A 22,528-nucleotide genomic window follows, 5' to 3' on the forward strand; every position below is an offset into this window, starting at 1 on the left:
CAGTTGGTGCCCTTTCAATTTTTTACCCTTGCCCTTCCAAATGTCTGTGTACGCCACTGTTGATGTGTGTACATGGGTCAGGGTTTCTGTGAAGGACCACACGTTTGTTTGTTTGTTTTTTAGAAGCCTACAAAGTGGCGCACACCTTCTTTTGTATGTATGCAAGCTTTATACATGTAGAAGAGTGTGCGCAGGACGTACTCGCAACATTGAAAAGTATATAGGCATTGCATTGCTCAGATTTATAAAACCTGTTCCTTTTAATACATCTACATGAACGTTGTGCGGACATGAACGAACAACTCGCCCACGCCCCAATTCCACACCCTAATTAATATGCAAATGACTCTAAAGCGCCCTCTGATGCCTTCTTCCGGAAGAACAATGGCAAACGAGGCATCAAAGGAAGAAAAAAAAAAGAGTTTTGTTTTTTTTACCTAATGCGCGATCGATGCATTCATCTATGATGAAGAAACCTTGAACTTTTTTTTATGTGGTTTGTTTTCTGGAATTGATAAAAGCGAAGGAACTGCGTCTGTCAACTCAGCTGAAGTGGCTGAGAAAATAATAATAAAAAAATAATTCAGTTTACTTTTTTTATTTTATTTTTCATTTTAACAATCTGTAAATGAGTCAGTGATATGTGTCCTGATCCTGTTACGCACATGGTTCTTCAATGGTCTCTCTGATGTTATCCACATATGATCAAAATGATCTACATGATGTATCAGTATTGTTTGTCACAGAATAAGTCATGTTTGTAACTGTAGAAACACGGATAGTATTATTTTGTAACACTTTAATGAGTTTCCGAGCTTAGTATTGCGGCATCGTCACCTGACAGAGACAGGCAACAGTTTTCACCGCAGCTCGAGAGCTTATAGACCCCAGGTGATACGATGATAGAGGTTTGGACCGGAAGATGTTGAATTGGTACAGTATGTGTGATTTAAACGTTATCATAATACTATATCATTGATTCAGAGTCGTTAACACTGATTGTGGCTGAGGTTTGTGCTAAATTGCACCTGCTTTGTACGTTTTGGGTGAAGAAATTAGGGTAGAGTTTTTCTTAGTTTAGCTGTTCCCACGAATGTTGTGGTTGCCTTTAAGTTGAATACTGTTAGTTTCTTCTGAAGAGTTATATTCTGTATAACAGTGTACACTGCCTGTTTACCTTTGGTCATGCCACACTTCATTTTGCAATCAACACCATTTTACTTCTTTGTTGAATACATTTTATATCACCCAAACTCGTTCTTTAGTTGCAAGCTGGGTCGTAAGAATATTTATTCACTGACCACTTCAAAAGGGACACCTGACTAACACAAATAAGATCAGCTCATCACATGGCAACAACTCAATGCATTTATACATATAGACATAGTCAAGGTGACAGTAAACATCAATATAAGATACTTGAGTCAACAAATGTAATCATACTTTGTACTGGATGAGTACAGTATAAGTGTTTTATATATTCTGCAAAGCATAAATTATTTCTCATGGAGGTTTAGAAAATTTGTTTTAGAAACAATTTATGCACATTTCCAGTTAGTTTGATTACCAAAAAAAAAGTTGATGCCATTTAATTTCCGCTCACTTTCCCAGAAACACCTGCTCATTCATTCTCTTATGTAGTCAGCCAATATCATGGCAGTCCCCCAGACACAGGTGACTCTAGTCTGTGAGCACTTCAAATACAAGTAGTTCTCTTTTGAGTCTTCCAACAATGAGAAACCAGTAACCAAATTCTTTTTGGAACATGTTTTATTATCAAGAAATTCAGATTTAGTTCTCCTTCTCCTGGACGGTCTTTGTTCCACGCAGTCTGCCTGTACGACGGGCAGCGATAAGACCGACCTTGCGACCAGCTGGTGCGTCCCTCCTGATTGTTGAGGGTTTGCCAATGTGCTGATGGTTACCACCACCGAAGGGATGCTCAACAGGCTGCAGGGAGACAGATAACCGATGTTAGTCTGGGAAACCAATTTATGTAATAAGATCCTTCATCCTCTTTCAGTGTTGACAATCTAATCATCTACATTTAATTTGATCACCTTTTTAACCTTATATACACACACACACACACACAAATGTGCTTGACAAAGAAAAACAATTGCAGACATCGATATGTAGGATATAGCTGCAAATAATTTACTTCTTTGTTATGAATCAAAGAAACCAGAAAATATTTAAGAAATCAGAATCTGTTACATTAAACCAATGTTACAATACCCATCAACTCAAAACTCCCTCAAGTGAAAAACAAAAAACTTCTTACAATGTTAGGTTATAGCACAATGCTTAAGACATTTCCTGTATACTCATGTTCACTTACGTTCATAGCCACACCACGGACACGTGGCCAGCAGTTCCTCTTGGCCTTGTATTTGTGGTAGGCACGACCGGCCTTCAGGATGGGCTTGTCAATACGACCACCGCCAGCAACCACACCTGTCAAACAGAAGGTCTGGTCAGCACACGGTTCACAGATGCCATATTAACCGATGTGAGGAACACATCAAGGGTTCTTACCAACAACAGCTCTGTTAGCAGAGGCAATAACTTTCTTGGCGCCGGAGGGAAGCTTGACTCTGGACTTCTTGGTCTCTGGGTTGTGGGAGATGACTGTGGCATAGTTTCCTGAAGCACGGGCCAGTTTGCCTCTGTCACCTGGTTTCTCCTCCAGGCAGCAGATGATGGTTCCCTCAGGCATTGTACCAACGGGCAGGACATTACCGATGTTCAGCTGAGCTGTGGGATTAAAAGTTGGTGAGACAAAGGCTCAACACTTGATATTAAAATGACCAACAGGAATCAAATTCAAATTAGTTACAATGCCTAAAATTCCCAAAACCACAATGATGTCATTAAGCGCCTTATCTGAAAACAGGCCCATTCCCAGAAAATTGCATTTACCAATACACTTAACAAAAAGGTGAGAAAGTCACACATTAAAACAACTTGGAAGTCAAAATGTAATTCTATACAAACTCTTGAATTTATTAGTGCAGTACATAGAACAACGTTTGATAGAAACACTGAGGCAGCATGAATGAAGGCATACAACGCCAAACTCGAGGCACTGTAACTTAAAATGTTGTTTGACTCAGTAAAGATTCAAGGCCACAGTATTAACTCAAACATCAGAATCCAGATAATTTACAGCACAGTTATTTCATGACCATAAATTTCACAACAGCTCGTCTGGGGATTCAACATTTCAGTCTCATGTTTGATTTCCTTTTAAGATGAAGTAGCCCCCCTACATTTAGCACCACTTTCTGCTAGGTTAGAGTGTCACTGCTAAAATGTCCACACAGCCATTTGTATCAACAAGCTACTACTGAATTTCACTCACAACTTGCACTTCAGGTCAGAACTGAAGAAACCTCTTGGATAAGGGGTGAAATCTTCAAATATCAACCCTGTCAACTTAGCCATTACTACACTCTTGAAGCTAAACACTGAATTGAGATTGTTAATTTTACTTCTCCATCTCACGACAGCGAATCAAAACTGTCTGGTTTGTCTGAGCTCTTTCCAACACTTTACTCTGCCATAGATCGTTCCAAAGAAACATTTCTCTACCAACACTGCTCTGCAAGCACAAGTGGACTGTGCTGCTTCTGAAATCCCAAGCACATCAACTGTTGTGTCCAAATGATCGCTAAACAATTTCAGCAACACTATTCTTCCAGGTAACCCTTCATCCAATTCACGTCAAAATAATCTTAAACATTAAACAACTATGGTACAGGGAAGAGCTTAAAAACTTGATTAAGATATTGTTATCTGGAGAAAGGCTGTGAAACTTGGTGTTCTATTTACTTTCTTTGCCAGAACAGAGAAAAGTGCACTTGTGACACTCTTACCCTTCTTGCCGCAGTAGATGAACTGTCCAGTGTGGATGCCCTCAGCAGCAATGAAGAGTTCTGTCCTCTTCTTGAAGCGGTATGGGTCACGGAAGGCCACCTTAGCCAGGGGAGCACCACGGCCGGGGTCATGGATAATATCCTGAGAGGGCAAACCGACACAAGAGAAACATCACTGACATGCTCAGACAACCAGTGCAGCTTTAATCTGCGCACAGAACAAGTAGGTTAAAAGTCCGTTTACCTTTACGATCCCCTTGATGTAACCATGGCGTTCAGCGAAGTCAATGTGACGGAGCTTGGCAGCACCTTTCCTGTGCTTGACATGGGCTTTGAAAACAGAGCCCGCACCTTTTCTCTGTCCCCTGATTACACGTCCCATCCTGCACAGAAACTGAAGACTTTAATATTTCAAGACTACGGCGAGACACTCATTTTAGTTAGTCTACATATAATCATAAACTTCCACTGGAAATGTGTTTTAAAAACACAATTCATTTTAAAACATGTAAATTAACTGTTACAAAAAAGTTCGCACACGTTCCCAGCTACTGCTAAGTTCTCAGCTATATTTAGCTTAGCTAGCTAACCCACTTAGCATCATATTTAACGCGAGGGAGCAGTCGTTGTACAGTATGACGAGACTCACCGACCAACCTACCGCTAAAACAAATATGTATGTTAACATTAAATTCTCCCCAGCTTGTCTTGTTGCCCCACATCAGACACATCATTGTCCGATGTGAAGCGTTGGAACAGGCCGGGTCGGCATCCACTACACACCGCTGTCTCTACGCCATGTCATCAATGAACTACACTTAACCAACAAAATACTGCAAAACATACGTCTGTAGCTAAAATAGTCAGTGGGCCTCATTGTTAGACATTTAGAGAACATATACACATGACAGTATGACCCGGATGGCGTGAAAAAATAAAGATTTAGAACAGATTTGTGGAGAGGAATCAGACATTTGGTATCCTACCTAAACTCCGTTGACGGAAAGAGAAAGGGCAAAGGAAGTAGCAGGTTTTCTTCCGGAGAAAATACAGAGGGGCATGATGGGAGTTGAAGTGTAATCAAAGGCAAATAGATGCAAGTAGGTCCAGCTGCAGACCCGCAGACCACTCAACGAAACGCCCCTTTACTCAACGAAACGCCCCTTCACTCAACGAAACGCCCCTTTACTCAACGAAACGCCCCTTCACACTACACGACAATCTGATTGGCTCTCAAGAGACTGCGTCTGAAACGTGATGACGTTTACTAACGTGATGACGTTTACTAACGTGATAACGTCTTCTTTTATTGAAACTTTATTTACACACGCGTATTTCACAGACACTTGTTGACAAGAGACTTTTATCCCGGTGTGCGACAGGAATAGAGAAGAATAAATACTCGTGTTGACTTTTATGAACACAGAAATGTACTTTCTGTGAAATTTGTGAATAATTAATGTCACTTTGTAAAGTATGAAATGTTATAGCCAAACTGCTAAAATATATAAATGCCGATTGGAAAAGTTCTTTGAACATCACGTTTACACAATATAGTATCACGTTTTTGTGATATAATTATCACGTTTATACAATATAATATCACGTTTATGTGATATAATTATCACGTTTATACAATATAATTATCACGTTTATACAATATAATATCACGTTTATACAATATAATTATCACGTTTATACAATATAATATCACGTTTATACAATATAATTATCACGTTTATACAATATAATATCACGTTTATACAATGTTTATACAATATAATATCACGTTTATACAATATAATATCACGTTTATACAATATAATATCACAAATTCCACTTTGAACACACACTTTGAATAATTTCATTTGTTTTTGCAAACTTCCAACATCATGGCAACCTGTATGTTACAAAAAGGTGTGTTTAATATAGGCCTACATTTATTGAATGTCTTATTAGTCTGTAGTTTGACATGTTGTTCAACTGGACAGAACAACTATTAGAACTAATAAAAGTCTACTTGATCAGGTTTTTAACCTGAAAGAAACCCTCCTAAAATTCTGTGCTGGTGTGGTCCAGGTGGTGGTGACAGACAGAAGTTAAGTAGACAAGATCTGCTGAGTATGTCATTAAGGAGATGTTACCTATTTCCAGGAAGATATGTGAAACATTGGTATCTGAATCAAACCCAGCCAGTTGGACATCAGTAGGTCTTTTGATGAAAGTAAAACAAATGCACTGAAACCCTTGATTCTGCACAGAAAGTTGTATAACTTTCAAATCCATGTAATGAATACAAGTGATGAATGACATATTTTCTTTATTTTATACACAACAGACTATCCAGCAGACACATTCACTACCCAGGGATTACAGGCGCCTGAGGAATTCCTCACACTCCAAGGCTTTCTTGTAATTGCTCAGGAAGCTATCCAGGTTCTGTCTCGCTTTTGAGGAAATGTGGCTCTGAAGCTGTTCCCCAAGCTGGGTTATCTCGCTGACAAGACAAAACGATATAGCAAAATAATGAAGTCGTTAAAGACACTCAAATACATAATAAGATATAAACTGAAAACCTAAACTATCCGGCTTACCTTGAGTCAAACTCTGTGCCACGCATGTACATCTCCTTGGCTTTGTCCAGGGAGATGGAGTGAACAGCTCCGAGGGCGTATACTGTTGCCTGTGGCATGAAGATTAAGATTTAAGATTGTGTTAGACAGTGACCATGTGTTAAAAGGAGACAGACATATGCAGTCACATAAAACATGTAGTCTACAAATCAGTGTCAGTGTCTGAGATCTCACCTCTGGCAAAAGTACATCCATTACAAACGCCACTGGATCTGCAAACCTCTTGTCTGTCTCAGTACGTTCGAGTACTTCAGACAAGAAGTGCATGACTTTGTCCACTTGTTCATCATCTTCAAAAAGAAGGATGACCCTGTCCTGTTTCTTGGCCCAAGGAGACACCGTGTTGCCTGTGATGATGTTCTATAAAAATTGTATAGGATTTTAGTTTGGGTATTCATATACAAATACACAAACACCACACTAAATGCCATTGTCACTCACTTTAAGGTGTTGCAGCATGCCCTGATCCTCTGTGATTACACTGGTTAACAGACAACATGCCTCGCGTCGCTTCTGTTGGGCTTGTTGGGCCCTTTCCTAAAATTCAATTACACATAATATGCAACACTGAATACATGTGATTAAGAACTTTGAATAAGACATTTTCATTCCCTGATTATTTGCACTTGCTCTGATAAGAGGTGTCATCCTGGCTGGCAACTTGTTTGGCCACAGTAACATCACTGCCCTAAATGGATATACAGATAAGCCTGTCTGAGAGGCAAATTGTTACATTACATCTGAGAACAATCATTATTATCAGGGGCATCTATAAAAATGCAGGAATCTTGAAACTTTTTCTCAATATCTAAATTCTCAACAAGAGTGAAAATAAAATACACATGGACTTAAGATTCTACACACATGAAGTACAGTACACATAGATGAAATGGCTCCAGCATTAGTTTACTTTACTTTACTTATTTTGAGTTTCTGATACTCAAATGGATGAGTTGAATAGTTTGATGGTCACAGTTATCCATGGTCAGGACAAACAGAAATAACATCACATTTCATAATACATAAGGCTCATGGGGAAATTAAAGCCTTTCAGCGTTGAAATGAAAAAATATTTGATAATTAAGGACTTACCACCGTACTCCACCATTGACCTTTGGTGTCCCTGCAGATGGGACACAAGCTTTGCATAGCTCCCCTTTTTTGTGCAGACCGGACACTGATAAGTGTCCGAGTCGCATCTCCTCAGCTCAGGGTCTGCTCCTTCACTGAACGTAGTGTTGCTCTATAAGAGAAAATGTAAATTAAAATTGTATTTTGTATTTTTAACATGGAAACATTTTTAATCCAGAATCAAGTAGTAATGAACTGGACTGCATTTGCCTTTAAGACTTTCCCTATCCTAAAATATATGCAGGCTAACTAAAATAAATCAAATCAAATGACACTGTTGACTGTGATTCAACAGAACTTCTAATTTCTAAACATGAAAAATATTATTCATCATCAAATCTTTTATCTTAACAATTGTAGAACTGAGGTCACACGTTTTCAAATGAGCAAAGCTGTGAGTCATTTAAAGATTAAAAAACAGATAAATACTAATATGTAGAGATCATATAGTTTATCTTATACGTTTCTTGGTTGAAAATGAGACAATGTTATATTGTCAATGTTATAACCTGTACATATAAATAAAAGAAAAAAAGGGAAAAAAAGAAAAAAAGGGAGAAAATCGCTGCGTCTTGCTTTCTGTTACAATCGCTATCGTTACAGCATGCAGACATTACTGGTTAATAAACTGCACTTAATTGATATAATGGATACAAATAATGACTATTCATCCAGTGTTCAATATCTAAATGTGTTTTTTATCTATTCTTACCTTTTCCTCCGTTATTTTCCCGTGTTTTAACCGTGTTACTTTTTCGGGTTCTCTCTTCATACTCGGTCAACGTAAACTTCATCGCGTTTCAGACGCAGTCTCTTGAGAGCCAATCAGAGTGTCGGGTAGTGTGAGGGGGTGTTTCGTTGAGTGTGAGGGGGCGTTTCGTTGAGTAAAGGGGCGTTTCGTTGAGTGAAGGGGCGTTTCGTTGAGTAAAGGGGCGTTTCGTTGAGTGGTCTGCGGGTCTGCAGCTAGACCCTTCTCAATAGATGACGTGACCAGGAAGGGAGAAAATACAACCTGTCGCTTACATTTAGTCATTTATTGTATGATTCATTACACACACAACACTTTAATTATTTATTAATCGACATCTGTGGATGTCCAATATACCCAACATTTAGTAATTTACTTACACATTTTCCGTAAATATCAATACATAAATAGTAACACATTTTCTGAATATGAAAATATAAACTAACTACGTTATTTTATTTTTCAAGATAGTCATTTTTATAATCGAACGGGAAAACAGCCTGTGACCCATGTTTGAATGAATTACTTTCAGGAAAATAGTTGCCCATTATTTTTTGTATTTATTGATTTATTGATTTATTTATTAACAGCAAATACTTAAAGCCAAAAGGAACCGAGGCATCTTTAGATACCTTAAATCTGCCAAATATTCAATAATATTGTGGATTTTTTTATTGTTAAATAATCTTATTTTATAAAAATTGATGAATCTTAATCATAAAGGAGTAATTTAAAGCTTTAAGTTTATTGCTTACTGTCTCCGTGTTGCAAAGCTCCTCTACTCCTCATATCCATCCCTCCTCAGTAAAGAGGATAGATGGGGAAATAACTGACCAGCTCTTAAATACTTCCAGAAGGGGGCAGTAATGCAACACTAAAACTTTAAATGAAATGAAGACTTGGATTTTCACAATAAAACATACAAACATACGCAGAGAAAGCCAAGTTAGTACAACTTTGTATTATATTTGTAATGTGTTATGGTATTGAATAAGGCAGTGATGGGGCACACATTCAGTTGTGTTGTCAAGAGATCACTGTTTCATAGCATTTCACATGTAAAATTGCACACCTCTGCTGGACAAAGCCCCGAAACGACAACCGGAGGTCTTACTGTTACTTCTAATGGCAGTTTTGTATAATAAATATAAAATGTGATCTCTAAAATAACAATATCATGAAACTCTATATATGTTTGTAGAGCTCAAAGACATATCTTTCAGTAATTCTTTAAAATTGTGTGTGTGTGCGTGTGTGTGCATGCAGTGTTTATGCGTGTTATACCTGTGGGACTGTGTAAAACAATGCAGCATCATAATAACTGAGCCACATATTTATCACCTGCAGTGTCAGCCGAGTATGTGTGTGTCTTCTCATTAATCACAGCAGCGTTGTTACTGCAGCAGGACGCTCTGATCTCAGGAGGGGAACAATCTGTTGCTCAACACCTTTTCTTCTTCTGTAGTGAGAAGAAGAAACACCAAACATCATCAGATATGTGAGACAATCTAAATTCAATGGCTCATCCACAGCAATACGCTGTGCATAGTGTTATAATAAACATTTTCCTCAGCAGATATTATGAAACATTATATCATATGTTTGTTCCGGTTTGTGCTAATGGATTTGTGGATTTTATGTAACACAAATTCATACAGTAGACCAGCTGCAGCTACACCTTTGCAGTTGGATGGATGTATGTTTTTTACTGTAATGTGCTAAGTTTAAAATCATCACAGCATCATTATAAAGTGATGTTATGTTATTTTAGTAAATTGGGTTTTTGTGTGGTCTCTTAAAGAAACACGGTTATATTTCTTTTTCAGAGAAAACACATTCATGACATATAAACACATGAACATTTATAACAGTTTCATTATCTGCACTAATATGGCAATTCATTAGAGTCTATTGGAATTTCCATCAAAGAAATGTTGAAATTAAAAGCTTGTGTTACAATATTTGGCCAATACATATCTGCATGCAGCTGCCTCCGCCCTTATTTTAAGAGAATTGTCAAGCTTGCAGCTTGTTCCTGTCATAACTTAGGTAGTTGGTAGTTTTAAACTCTTGAAGACTGCACTGCATAGGCTGCTACCGTTAAAGCATTAGTTGATAAATGGTGGAAAGGAGCATGTCTATCTTGAAGAAAAGAATGTCTGTTGGCGGAGTCATAGAAAAACGTCCTGCTGATCCTCAGTGTCTGCTGCTCATCGTCTGTACATTTTCAGTCATACACTGTACGTCACTCCTCAGTTTATATACACTCATGTCTTCTGACTTCTACTCTTTACACTCAGCTGATAAAAAAAAGGTATTTGTTTCCTCACAAAGACGAACAAACTGCAGTTACACTGAGACTCAAGTTTAAACTTTTAAACATCACAGACAGAGAAGCCGCTGTGGGACTAGTGGGAGGTGACCACTGACCTCTGACCCCCCAGTGGTGAAATAACCTGTGACCTTGGTGAGAAGGAAAATGCAGAGCTGCAGATGTGACAACAGAGCTCCATTCTGCTGTCCAACAACTAAACACCCTATATCATGCACGCGTGTGTTTGTGTGTTAGGCTCTTTATCATTACTATGGTTAGCTTTGTCAGATCTGGGACAAAATAGAACAATAGAGCTAAAATACACTAACAACGCATAGGAAAAAAACTGCTCTGTATATTTTATAGTTTCATGTTCTATTTTAATTCCAATTCAACCAGAATTTGTGTAGCAGCGATTATGTCCTACTCCTGCTGCTGCTATTGAGGATGCTACTAATGAGGAAGCTATGAAAGAAAACAAATGTAAGCAGAAAGAAAAGTATTTACAGTTTTAGCATAACAGTGGGCTGGAATCTGAAAGCTGACAATTCACAATTACAGAAGATAAAACTGCATTTAACACACCTGAAACAAGTCCAGATTTGTAAGAATAATCCAGTGTATGAAACCAAATGACAAGGATACAGATGCAGAGAAATGCAATGAATTGAAAATATGATCGAACAAACAACAAAAGCCATTAAAAAAAAAGTATACATTATCCCTTTGTGCTTTATGAGTCCAGTGTGTAAGAATTAGTGACATTTACTGGTAAGACTGCTGATTTTAACGCCCCCCCTGCTCACCACTCCCTTTCCCAAGTGTGTCAGGGAACTATGGTGGCCTTTGCATACCTTAGGACATCTCTCCTTCTTAGTTTGATCAGTATTCTTCTACTTCCATACGCTAAACACACACACACACTCAAGCTGGTTTTTCAGGTTTATACATATACATATATATATATATATATATATGTATATATATATACACTTATATATATATTGCTCTACAAAGAGAGCAGCATAAGTTTGTGTAAAGACCCTTTCCTAAAAGTATAAAATACCTTATTCTATTCTACCTCATCCTGAGGCAACAAAATATTATTTTTATTATAAAGTGATAGTACCCACATACAAACATACTTATGGCTACAAGTTCTGCCAATAAAGCCTCCTAAATATTGCACACTGGACCTTCATAGATTTGATGGTCTCTCCCACGGTCACTATGGGAAATGCGAACAGGAAGGATAAATTTAAACTTTAATTAGACGCTGTATTTATTTACCCACGCAGACATGCACTGTACGCACACACACACTGATTCATACTTTACATTTAGCCTCTTTGTCTATCTATCTATCTATCTATCTATCTATCTATCTATCTATCTATCTATCTATCTATCTATCTATCCATCCATCCATCCATCAGTACAATAAATGATTCCACATAATATTTTTCCCATACCAGTAATTTAAAGTCAGGTTTCATTAGCAATTGAACCTGCAATTCACAATCTGTCCATTAGAGGGCCTCCAAATATGTATATTACCTGTCTGTCACTCCTGATCCTCATCTGTCTGTTATGCCCCTTTTAACCAATACACAATCAGGCTGACGAGTATATGCAGTTGTCAGTTCGTCGCTGTTGCTGTGTGCTTTTTCTTCATGTACCTGAATCTCCAAATCTCCCTCTTCCTGCCTGAACGCTTTACTTGCTCTCTTTCTGTTTACCTGTTCCTGGTTGGATTAACCACCTTCGCCTGTAAACCTTTGTGTTTTTCCAATATAAAAAATAAATAAATGAATCTTCTCCTTTCTGCCTTTTGCTGTTTTGTCTTTACCCATGACCTCTGCAGCAGATGTTGACATTCAGTGGTGCAAAAATGTGATTATGGACTAAAACCTGGGGCTTGATCCCCTCTGGATCTTGGACCTCCTGGGTGGTTACTGACTGATCTGAGTGATAAGACTTTCTTTCCATCTCTCTGTCTGTCTCTGTCATTTTGTAAGACTCTCGCCTGTGGACAGAACAGCTGTTTTGCGCCACAGAATTTGTGGGTCTGTGTTGCTGTGGCGATGCCTCCAGTTATGCCAGCTGTTCTACTTCCTAATGTCAACATTGCTATTGGCAAATACGATGAAAACAACAATGTTTTTCATCAACATCCTCTCTACAAGGGTCCCATGCAGAAATGTGAATATGTTTGTCAAGTGTGTGTGTTTTTATATGACTCCAGAACTGCAATTTATCTTTGACAAAATCTGATTTAATTATTTAATCTGATCAATATACTTACTTTACAAGAGTCAACATGCACACACTCTGCCTGATGAAATTAAATTAATCAAAATCATGCTTTTTTTATAAACTAAAAATGTTTTATGACTCAGATGAAATTATGATAATACATTACGCGGGCCACGTGGCTGAGTGATGTCTAGCTCTGTTGCCTTGCAACAGAAAGACGTGGGTTCGCGACCCGGTCTGAATGAGGGCCTTTCTGCATGGGTATTGTATGTTCTTCTCTGTTTGTATGTCTTTAAAATCCTAATAATGACGTAATATGAGTAATACGATTCCAGGACCAACTATAAAACACATATATACAATACACTCATTAATGCATCAGCAATAATCATCTAATAATCATCATCTCCATCACAAATGGAGAAATGTTCCTGTCGGACACATTGCTTTAAATCTTATTCATAAATATAAATCTTATTATCTTTAAATAATTAAACTTACTGTATATTGTAATTTTACTTGTACTTAAATATTAATACACTCTTACGTTGGTAATATCACTGATGTAAAGGATGTGAACACTTCTTCATCTGTGCTTCAGACATCAGAAAACAAAGGAAAAAAAGCATGCATGCATTGGGACATTGTAATTTACATTACTTAGGACAGCCTACACATCCGCCTTATCCGTAACCTTAACCATAACCAGTTAATGCCTATCACTAACCTCAACCTTCCCACTCTTCAAATCTTAGCCCTAACCTTAATCACTTCCTTAGAAATGAGGTTCTGTCTCATTAGATACAGGTTTTCCATGAAGTTTACCGGTCCTAACAGTATCAGTGTTTATGCCATAAAGGGTCCTAAAGAGGTAACAGAGACAAGTAAACACACACTCTGGCGTCAGACAGATGTCTTATTATCAATAAAAATCTGATGCAGTTTTTAGATTTTCCCTCTGACAGAAAATGACCTCACTGTAACTCTGGTTTCTGACTGGAGATCCTCGGTGATGCTCTCCCTCCACAGGACGTCCACTTCCTGACATTCTGTCTCACTCCTTGTTTGTTTATTTTAGACGAGCAAATAAACAGCAGGATATGATTTTTAAGTAGTGTGTTACTATGATGTACACACACACACACACACACACATACGCATGTGCACGCAAACACACACACACACACACTCACTGTGCACAGCTGTCAGCTGGTTGAGAAGACTTCCTCATTGTTTAGGGGGGAGATGAGTGAACAGTAGAGATGTTGTCAGAAAAACATTGAACATTACGTTTTATGTTCCAGATGAACAGTTCAGAAGTAAAAAATAAGACTGAACAGAAACAAAGGAAACACAAATAGACCACTACCTGTTTTTTGATCTTGTAGGGGACTCTCCTACAAGATCAAAAATTCCCACTGCATTTATAAAAGTAGACATATAGACCTATAAATATTGTGTGTCATGATAATTTTGATGAATTAATCTGGACTTTACAAACTTTACACAGACCCTCTGGCAGGCAAACACCTACATTTACACAAATATTTAAATGCAGTGCTGACCACTGTTTTTCCTGTTTTATTTTGGTAATCATTTTGATAGCATTCCAGCTGTTTGTTCATACGGCAGTGCATGATGCGTTTTATTCTTTTATACATTGTGTCACACACTCGTGAGGTCATTACAACCACAATTATTGTCATTTAATTATCCATTAATGTGCCTCTACTGGATGGAGGAACAGTTGGTGGAGGAGGAGGACGGATGGAGGGACCATATAGGGCATATATTTGGGTTTGAAACATTTTGGCTTGTTTTCGCTGTGGGACAGATCTTCCAAGGGCTGTATAATAATTAAAAGTTAATTGTACTGGTCAGACATAATGCTATGGTAGGGTAGGAGCTGTTATTAGGTTTTTGCAGTAATTCATGAAGTGTAATTGTAATGCAGAACCAACAGAAAACATGTGTACGTGTGTGTATTTGTGGCATGTTTTTACAGGATGTGTTTTTTTATCCCCCACAATCAGTGGTGAAGGACAAAACTCTTATTTTGACATGTCAAGATTCAGTCTGTTTTATTTTGATATCCTTTAGCAGCGAAGGCCTTGACAGAGGTGAACGTCCTGTGACAACAGGGGGAGGGAGTAGAGGAAACAGAATATGAGTCAACATCTGTCGCTGGGGGCAACGTGTTCCTTAACCTCCCCAACGATGGCAGAGCGCCAGTGAGTGTTAAAAAGCAGAGAGGAAGCTTAGTGCAATCGTCATGGTTACAGAGGATTTCACAGCCAAAACCAACAGAGAGGAAGCAGCAGTGATGACCTCAGACCTATGAATCACCAAAAACTATATGTAAAAAAGTGACTAATATGGGGTTTTCCCAATCGTGTAGATGGGCTGACATGACTGTGTGTGTGTGTGTGTGTGTGTGTGTGTCTTCCCCATGTGACGGCCATGTTGCATTAAGGTCATCATGTGATTCTGTGATTCCTGAAGGACTAAAACAGAGCGAGGACATTTAACTGTTGGCCTGCTCAAAAAACACAATGTGGACTTCAGTCTGTCTTCAGTCATGTGTGTAAAGTCCTCACAGTCCTGAGGTCACATGACAGGAGGACGCGAACAAAAACAACATCCACAGATTAACAGTAACAGTCTGAACGATTATTTTTTATTTGTTTTTAACAAGCGGCTAAATGGACGTAACGTCACCAATAAGATCTGAACTCCCGTTTTGATTTGGCTGGCGGCATATTTATGTTTTGTAAGTGGAATTTCAGGGGCGTCACCTGCAATCAGGCTCCAATGGAATGATTGTCCATTCATACGTGCTGTACTTAATCAGCTTTTTTCTTTTAAATGTCTAACTCACAATTGATATGTTCTAGTGAAGAAGATACCATACACTTATCACAGAAATGTTTGCTAATGTTGTGAATGAGAAATGAGAAATAGAGTAATTTTCCCATAGACTTCCATTCAACGCTTCTTTTTGCAACCAGCAAAATTGCCCCCTGGTGGCTATTTACTATATTGCTACCTCTGGGTTGGCTTCAGCAAGGAAACCAGAAGACTCCATCCACTTTTTTTATATACAGTTGTGTATTTTATCTGTGTTTTTGTTATACTGTTACTTTGTAACCCACTTTAGGATTAGAGATGTAAATTAGCTTTCTTTTACTTCTGATTATGATTACTAATGATTAACATTCAACATCAAGCTACAGGGTTAGACCTGCTTCCTTGGTTTATTTTTTTTGTTTAAAAAAAAAACAAAAAAACTTGAAGTTGCCTGTTGTAACTGAATATCTTTCACCTCACCTTTCCCAACCCACTCCTGATGTACAAAAGTCTCAGTCTGTGGTAATGAAAATAATATTTTATACATTCAGGTTATTGTACTGTCAAAAATGTATCATTTATTTTATTATTTGAATGATTTCACCTAGCCCTAGTACATACTGAACCTTTAAAAGAAGTGTAAATGAAAGTTTCTTTTAGGGTGAAGAATTTCACAGAGCTGCACTTGCTTGTTCTCACAAAAAAGGACAGAAATAGTTGTGTGAGGAATGAAAAAAAAAAAGAAAAAGAGAGAAGTGAACTTAAACCACATCTGCACAGCTGGGCAGTGACAGTGTGAAGTGAGTGTTAATGTCAGCTTTTTCCGTTTTTGCAAAGGTACAGAATTGTCAGAGACGGCCCCCTCTGACTTTGAACTCTCCAAGTCTCAATCATGAAGTGGACTGCAGTGACCTGGCGCAGCCTCACCATGTCACATGTTCTGAGTAGTTTGGTTTTTATGATGAAAAACAGACGCATGCATCTGCATCAGATAACGCTGAGTGTCAAAGCCACAAGAGACAGAATTTAGGGGACAGACAGGCCGAGATAAAGCATCATGTCAGGGAGAGGAGAACTTCACCTCCAGCTGAGTCTGTTAATGAATCATCAACAGTTGGAAACCAGTCAGAGAGCAGTGGGAGACCACACAGCTGTTAATGAGAGAGCGTGTGTGTGTCTGCAGTGTGAGTGTGTGCGCAGATAAAGCCCCAGTACGACATCACACTACAGTCTCTGTCTAAACGCTGACATCATTTTCCATCCTAAATGAGGGTTTGGATAGAATGAATGAATGAATGAAAGAGGCAATGAAAATAACGTCTGAGACTCCACTCTGCAGTTTTAAATGATTTCATGCACCCTTTTCCATTTCCTCGCCACATACTGACCCCGAAGACTACATACTGTGTATTAATCATTGTTAATGTATGACTATACAAGATGTGGTAAAAGAAAAAGATGGATACAAGATGCCAGATGTTATGAGTGCAGAGATTTAAATGAGGATTTTATGTGAAATGTTTTTGTGTTGGAACTCCAAATTATTGGGCACATGAACAATTCAATTCAACTTTATAGAGGCGAGGAACCCCAACAGTTTACACAATGAGTAAGCACTTGTCATCACAAGTGAGAAAAACTTCTTCTGCTCTCAGACAGAACCATTTCCATATGCCTTGTTTCAGTTGCTTGGGGGTGAAATGACCCGTCTGTTTTTCCTTTCTCCCTCTGACTCTACTTCCTGTTGTAATACAATATTGTCCTAACAATGCATCAGAGGGTGTAACGCAATGTGTGCCAACATTGTCTTTGTCCGTACAAAGGACTTTTTGGTATTCCACAGAATCTGTGGAGTAAATTCTTCTCACCCTGACAGTTAAATACTTACCTTTGTACGACGTAAAGTTATTCAATAAGACATGAACATTTGAAATTTTAATTAAAATTGGTGTCTTGGTGTGGTAAAAGTGTTCTAATGAGAAAATTAACACATCACAGTGGTTTTTTTGCACTATGCTTTCATCAACACACACTCACACACACATACAGAAGCCTCATTAAGGATGATTTTACTGAATCCGTTATAGCTTCCATCCCCCAACACACACACACACACACTCACGACAGGAGGTCACTGATATGAAGCCAACAGCTGGAGAGAGCACACACACACACACACACACACACACACAAAACTGTCCCATTCTGGTATCCTGCCAGACAGGAAAAGGTATGTGTGTGTGCATGTGTGTGTTTGTGTGTGTGTACGCGTAGTTGTCAGAGATAAGCGGGTCAGGACCACAGAGAGATATGAGGGAGGAGGATGAATTCCTCCCCCCACTCCCTCCCCACATACTGGCCCTAACGGCTTTTTGAACCAATCAGATTGTCTCTCAGCCTTTAGCTCGTTAACAGACATGGTCGTTATCAGTTTCCCTCCAGGAGAGATTTAAGCAGCAGCTCATCAACATAATTAATTGGTGCTCGTTAGCTTAATGAAGCCGCAGGTTAACAGGCAGGAACAAAGTCCTCGGTGTTCATTTAAGACTGACACAGCAGAAGAGTTCATTTAACGCTCTGTGAGTCTCATCCGCTCTACGTTGTAAACAAATGACATTATAAACTGTTAGTGAAAGATTTGCTCTCATTAATGATGTGACAGTGTTGGAAACAGTTCAACAACAAGGTAAAGGATGCAATAATGATACAATCCATAATAGCAGTTCTTGGTGATGGTTTGGTTTATATTTTGAGTATTTTTGATATTAACGATGTACCTCTTTACCAGGACTTCAACAAACACAACATGCTGCTGATTTCTATACTGATCTGTGGACATCAGCAATTTGTATCATATGGACTGGTCCTCTAACAGGATCAGATGTGTTTGTGCTGAGTCATTTCAAAGACATAATTCTCCAAATGATCTATGCATAGTGACACATGCGATATGTAGGATTCTTGGATTGTATCAGACCAATACCGATACTGGTCAATGCCATCCCTAGTTGTTTTAGCAAATGTGAACGCCCAGGGATGGGCCTGATTGAGAGCTTGTCCACTGCACATCGTCCACCCCCGTCCACTTGCAACCAGGAAAATGTTTACTGATATACTGTTATAAATCAAGTGAGAGGTAGGATCATTTTCTCATAGATTTACATACAAATGGACGTTCTACTGGAGTCACGTCCTGGTGGACATTCAAGAGAATACAGGCTTCACAAACCTCTGAATCTGCGTTTTTTTAGTGATTATAACCTGGATGAGGCAGAGTTAATAACAATACTGCTGCCAGCCATAAGGGGGCGAAATAAATGTTTGTTTGGTTTCACTTTTCAAGTCTATGGTTGGACCATGATGTACCTCTACACATACTGAATCATTTAATTAGACAGATAGTAATCTTACCTGACTGTGTTGGTGTGAACATACAGTGACTAAACACTGCCGACTCTTCCTGTTGAACCAGTACCCCAGTCACTCTGCACTGGCTGACCCTCGGGAGGGAATAGTGGGTCATCTGTGGGAAGTCCACTTCCTGGCAAGCACAATAGCTGTTGTTTCAGACAGGATGTGACATCATCATCAAGGACTTTGGGGACAGGATGGAGCTGATGTGGGTGAAACTCAAGTCTCCTCCTGTCAAGTGGAGAGATACAGTGTCATATCAGTTCATGTATTTGCCGTTTAACGTCCAGGGGACTGTTACAGCCGAGGTCAGAGACTCATCCAGTGCAGAAGTTGATTTGTACGTCACTGAAGGATCTGCAAATGTAGATAAATGTGTCGTATGTTATCAGGTCATGTTTGTATTAGGAGAAATCCTGTTTGCAATATTTCATTCATTGATAAGAGAAACAATGATGATGAGAGCTTATTGCGTATGCACAAAATGGCCAGTGTTTTATTAAAAGTAGGGGTCCAGGTCCAAGTCCAGGGCAGATGGCAGTTTAAATGATGCATCACGATCCAATTAATTTATTTGTGCCGTTCATTATGATTGCATGGAGTTTTTACAGGCCTGTCCGCTCCACAGGTGATAAAAAGTGTTTTTTATTTCTGTGACAATTCATTAATGAGGATTTTAAGCAATACAGTAAGAAAATGCTCCAGAAAATAATCTCCCACCCCACCTTTAATTACATTTTAAAACAGCATAGAAAGGTTTATACATGTGTAAATAACCAACACAAGACAAAAGAAAATTATTGTTGAATTAGTACAAGTTTAACTGGACTAATATATTCCAATATTTGTCTTTTTACTGCTTATTATATACTTTGCAAGAGTTTAAATCTTGTGTTTATTTATTTTGGTCCCACACCACTGAGTTCTTTTCCTGCCGCGAGTTCATGTTCAATGGTCAAAAGGAACTTGACAGATGTGAGGAGTCCCAGCTGAGCAATCACAACTCTCCTGCAGTGCTCATGTGTTGTTACAGGTTTGAGCGTGAGGAGCATCAATCCAATACTGTTTAGTTACACGTGTGAAGGCTCAGGCATCATTCTCTGTTTGTTCTGAACCTTAAAAGACTTAAAAAAATACTGAACACACACACACACACACAATATGAAGTCAGACACAAACCAGACTATCTGCTGTTCAGGGTGACAAAAGTCTGTTTAAATGGTGAGACATAACAAAGTGTGGGACACTTAACTCTCAATATAAATGTGCAGTGTTGTATGTTTTATATGTCTGAAGCAGCAAGTCTGGTTTTCTGTTTTCCATCCATTCATCTTCTACCACTTTATCCTCCACATGAGGGTCATGGGGGGTCTCAGCTGACACAGGGTGAAAGGCGTGGACAGACACCCTGGACATATTGCCAGTCCATCACAGGGCCACACAGAGACAAACAACCATTAACTCTCACACTTGCGGTCAACTTAGAGTGTCCAATTGACCTAATCCCCATATTGCATGTTTTTTGACTCTGGGAGGACCCAGAGAAAACCCACGCACCCACAGAGAGAACATGCAAACTCCACGCAGAAAGGCCCTTGTTCCAACCGGGTCGCAAACCCGGGTCCCAGGAGTGCTAACCACTACACCAACCATGTGTCTCGTTGTCTGTTTTATTAAGTTTTACTTCCTGTCCTCTCTTCCCTTTTTACTGCCCCTCCCTGATGTGATTCACCTCTTATTAGTTTCACCTGTGTTTGATTGTTATGTCATTTTGTTCAGTTGTTTCCATGTTTCTGATGGATTATTTATTTGTTTTGTTTTGTTTGAGTAAGTGTTTTTTATTTATTTATTTGTTGTAACCTGCATTTGGATCCCCCATTTTGCACACAGTGACAGTAATGTTCCTTCTTTAAGTACTACACATCATATTAATGTAAAGGCTGCAGATCAATTAAACTAATATGTTGCTCTTCTAAAATAAACACTATACATGTTTTTCCACATACTCTAAATGACATAATTTCTGCTGTGAATATTTAAGATAGGGTAAGATTCTTTATTGTCATAGTATAAAACATGCAATAAAATGCAGGTGTGTTCAGGGTTCAGGCTTAATAAATAGTGATTAAAAACCGGAATGCATATAAGAACGTGCTCATACTCACAGCAAACAACACACCACAACATGTCGCACCACTCTCTACACTCTGCACACCACAACATGTCAACATTTAACCATAAAGAAAAGTCTGTTTCCCATAAATGTGGAAAGTGTGTATAATGACAAAGTGGCTATTGCAAATGAATGGTTCTGTATGAATGTTTCGTTGGGACTGAGGTAACATAAAAGCACATGGCAGACAGGGCTACATGAAGCGTTGTTGGCTCAGTCACACACACACACGCACAAAAAATCACCAAAACCAAATATAGGATCAGACCTGTTTCATCCTACATTTTCTTGTGATCTGTGTAGATGAATAATGAAAAAAATAAACTGAAAATTGTAACTTTTACATAAAGAATATGAATTTGATATCATAATTTGTGTGGGTAATATGCAGCAGAATAACATTCATAACTTCGAGTAACTATGACGAGTGTAAGTCAAATCAGTTTATCTTTAAATGCAAATCGCTACAATGATGCACCAGCCTTAAAAACCAACATATGGTAACCACTGTTTTCTGTTTCTTGTTTCCTTTTAACCATGACCATGATCTTTTTCAAACCCCACTAAAGTGGTTATGGTTGTACACAATGGGGAATATTATTATTTTATAAGTGAAAACATGACTCTTTTTTTTTAACCAAAACCTAACCAAGTTCCCTTATGTGTTCTAATCACAGCATTTGCTATCATAAAACTGATATATTTATCAGCAGTGATTTATTGCCGTTTTAAAAGACACAGAGAAAACGCCAGTTGTGACCTTAGAAAAGACGCAAAGTTCACTATTGACGACATGTTAAAAACATTTTAAACTCTGACTTTTGTCACCACTACTCATGCATGAATATCACTCACTTCCTGTAAATGTCATTAATGAAATAATCCGTAATAGCTGGTGAAAACACATGCTGTTCGCTCATTGTTTGTCTTAAACAGTATGCAAATATTTTCCATGACATTTGTAAGACATGAAGGTGTAAATCTATTTATTTTACTTTTTTTGGATTTGACTGTGCATAAGAGGCATGTGTTACTGTGTTTATAGTTATTTGATCTGCATGTGTGTGTGTGTGTGTGTGTGTGTGAGAGAGAGAGAGAGAGAGAGAGAGAGAGAGAGAGAGAGAGAGAGTGTCCGAA

General features: G+C 38.4%; 2 protein-coding genes across 2 annotated transcripts; both read right to left on the minus strand.

Moving 5' to 3' along the window:
* Window positions 1-1,752: 1,752 nt before the first annotated feature.
* Window positions 1,753-4,941, minus strand: rpl8 (ribosomal protein L8). Its single transcript, XM_058623443.1, has 6 exons — window positions 4,865-4,941; window positions 4,123-4,261; window positions 3,879-4,020; window positions 2,539-2,757; window positions 2,342-2,457; window positions 1,753-1,950 (listed from the first exon to the last, which is right to left on the minus strand). The coding sequence occupies exons 2-6, from the start codon at window positions 4,258-4,260 to the stop codon at window positions 1,792-1,794; spliced, it is 774 nt and encodes a 257-aa protein (XP_058479426.1). The 5' UTR covers window position 4,261; window positions 4,865-4,941; the 3' UTR covers window positions 1,753-1,791.
* A 1,267-nt stretch (window positions 4,942-6,208) lies between these two features.
* LOC131455261 (PWWP domain-containing DNA repair factor 3A-like) lies at window positions 6,209-8,611 on the minus strand. The gene is made up of 6 exons (XM_058622795.1): window positions 8,355-8,611; window positions 7,604-7,754; window positions 6,953-7,048; window positions 6,686-6,871; window positions 6,473-6,561; window positions 6,209-6,375 (listed from the first exon to the last, which is right to left on the minus strand). Exons 2-6 carry the CDS (start codon window positions 7,658-7,660, stop codon window positions 6,249-6,251), a joined length of 555 nt encoding a protein of 184 aa, XP_058478778.1. The 5' UTR covers window positions 7,661-7,754; window positions 8,355-8,611; the 3' UTR covers window positions 6,209-6,248.
* Between the last annotated feature and the right edge of the window lie 13,917 nt (window positions 8,612-22,528).

The sequence above is a fragment of the Solea solea genome, chromosome 2, assembly GCF_958295425.1.
Source record: "Solea solea chromosome 2, fSolSol10.1, whole genome shotgun sequence".
NCBI classification, from domain to species: Eukaryota; Metazoa; Chordata; class Actinopteri; order Pleuronectiformes; family Soleidae; genus Solea; species Solea solea.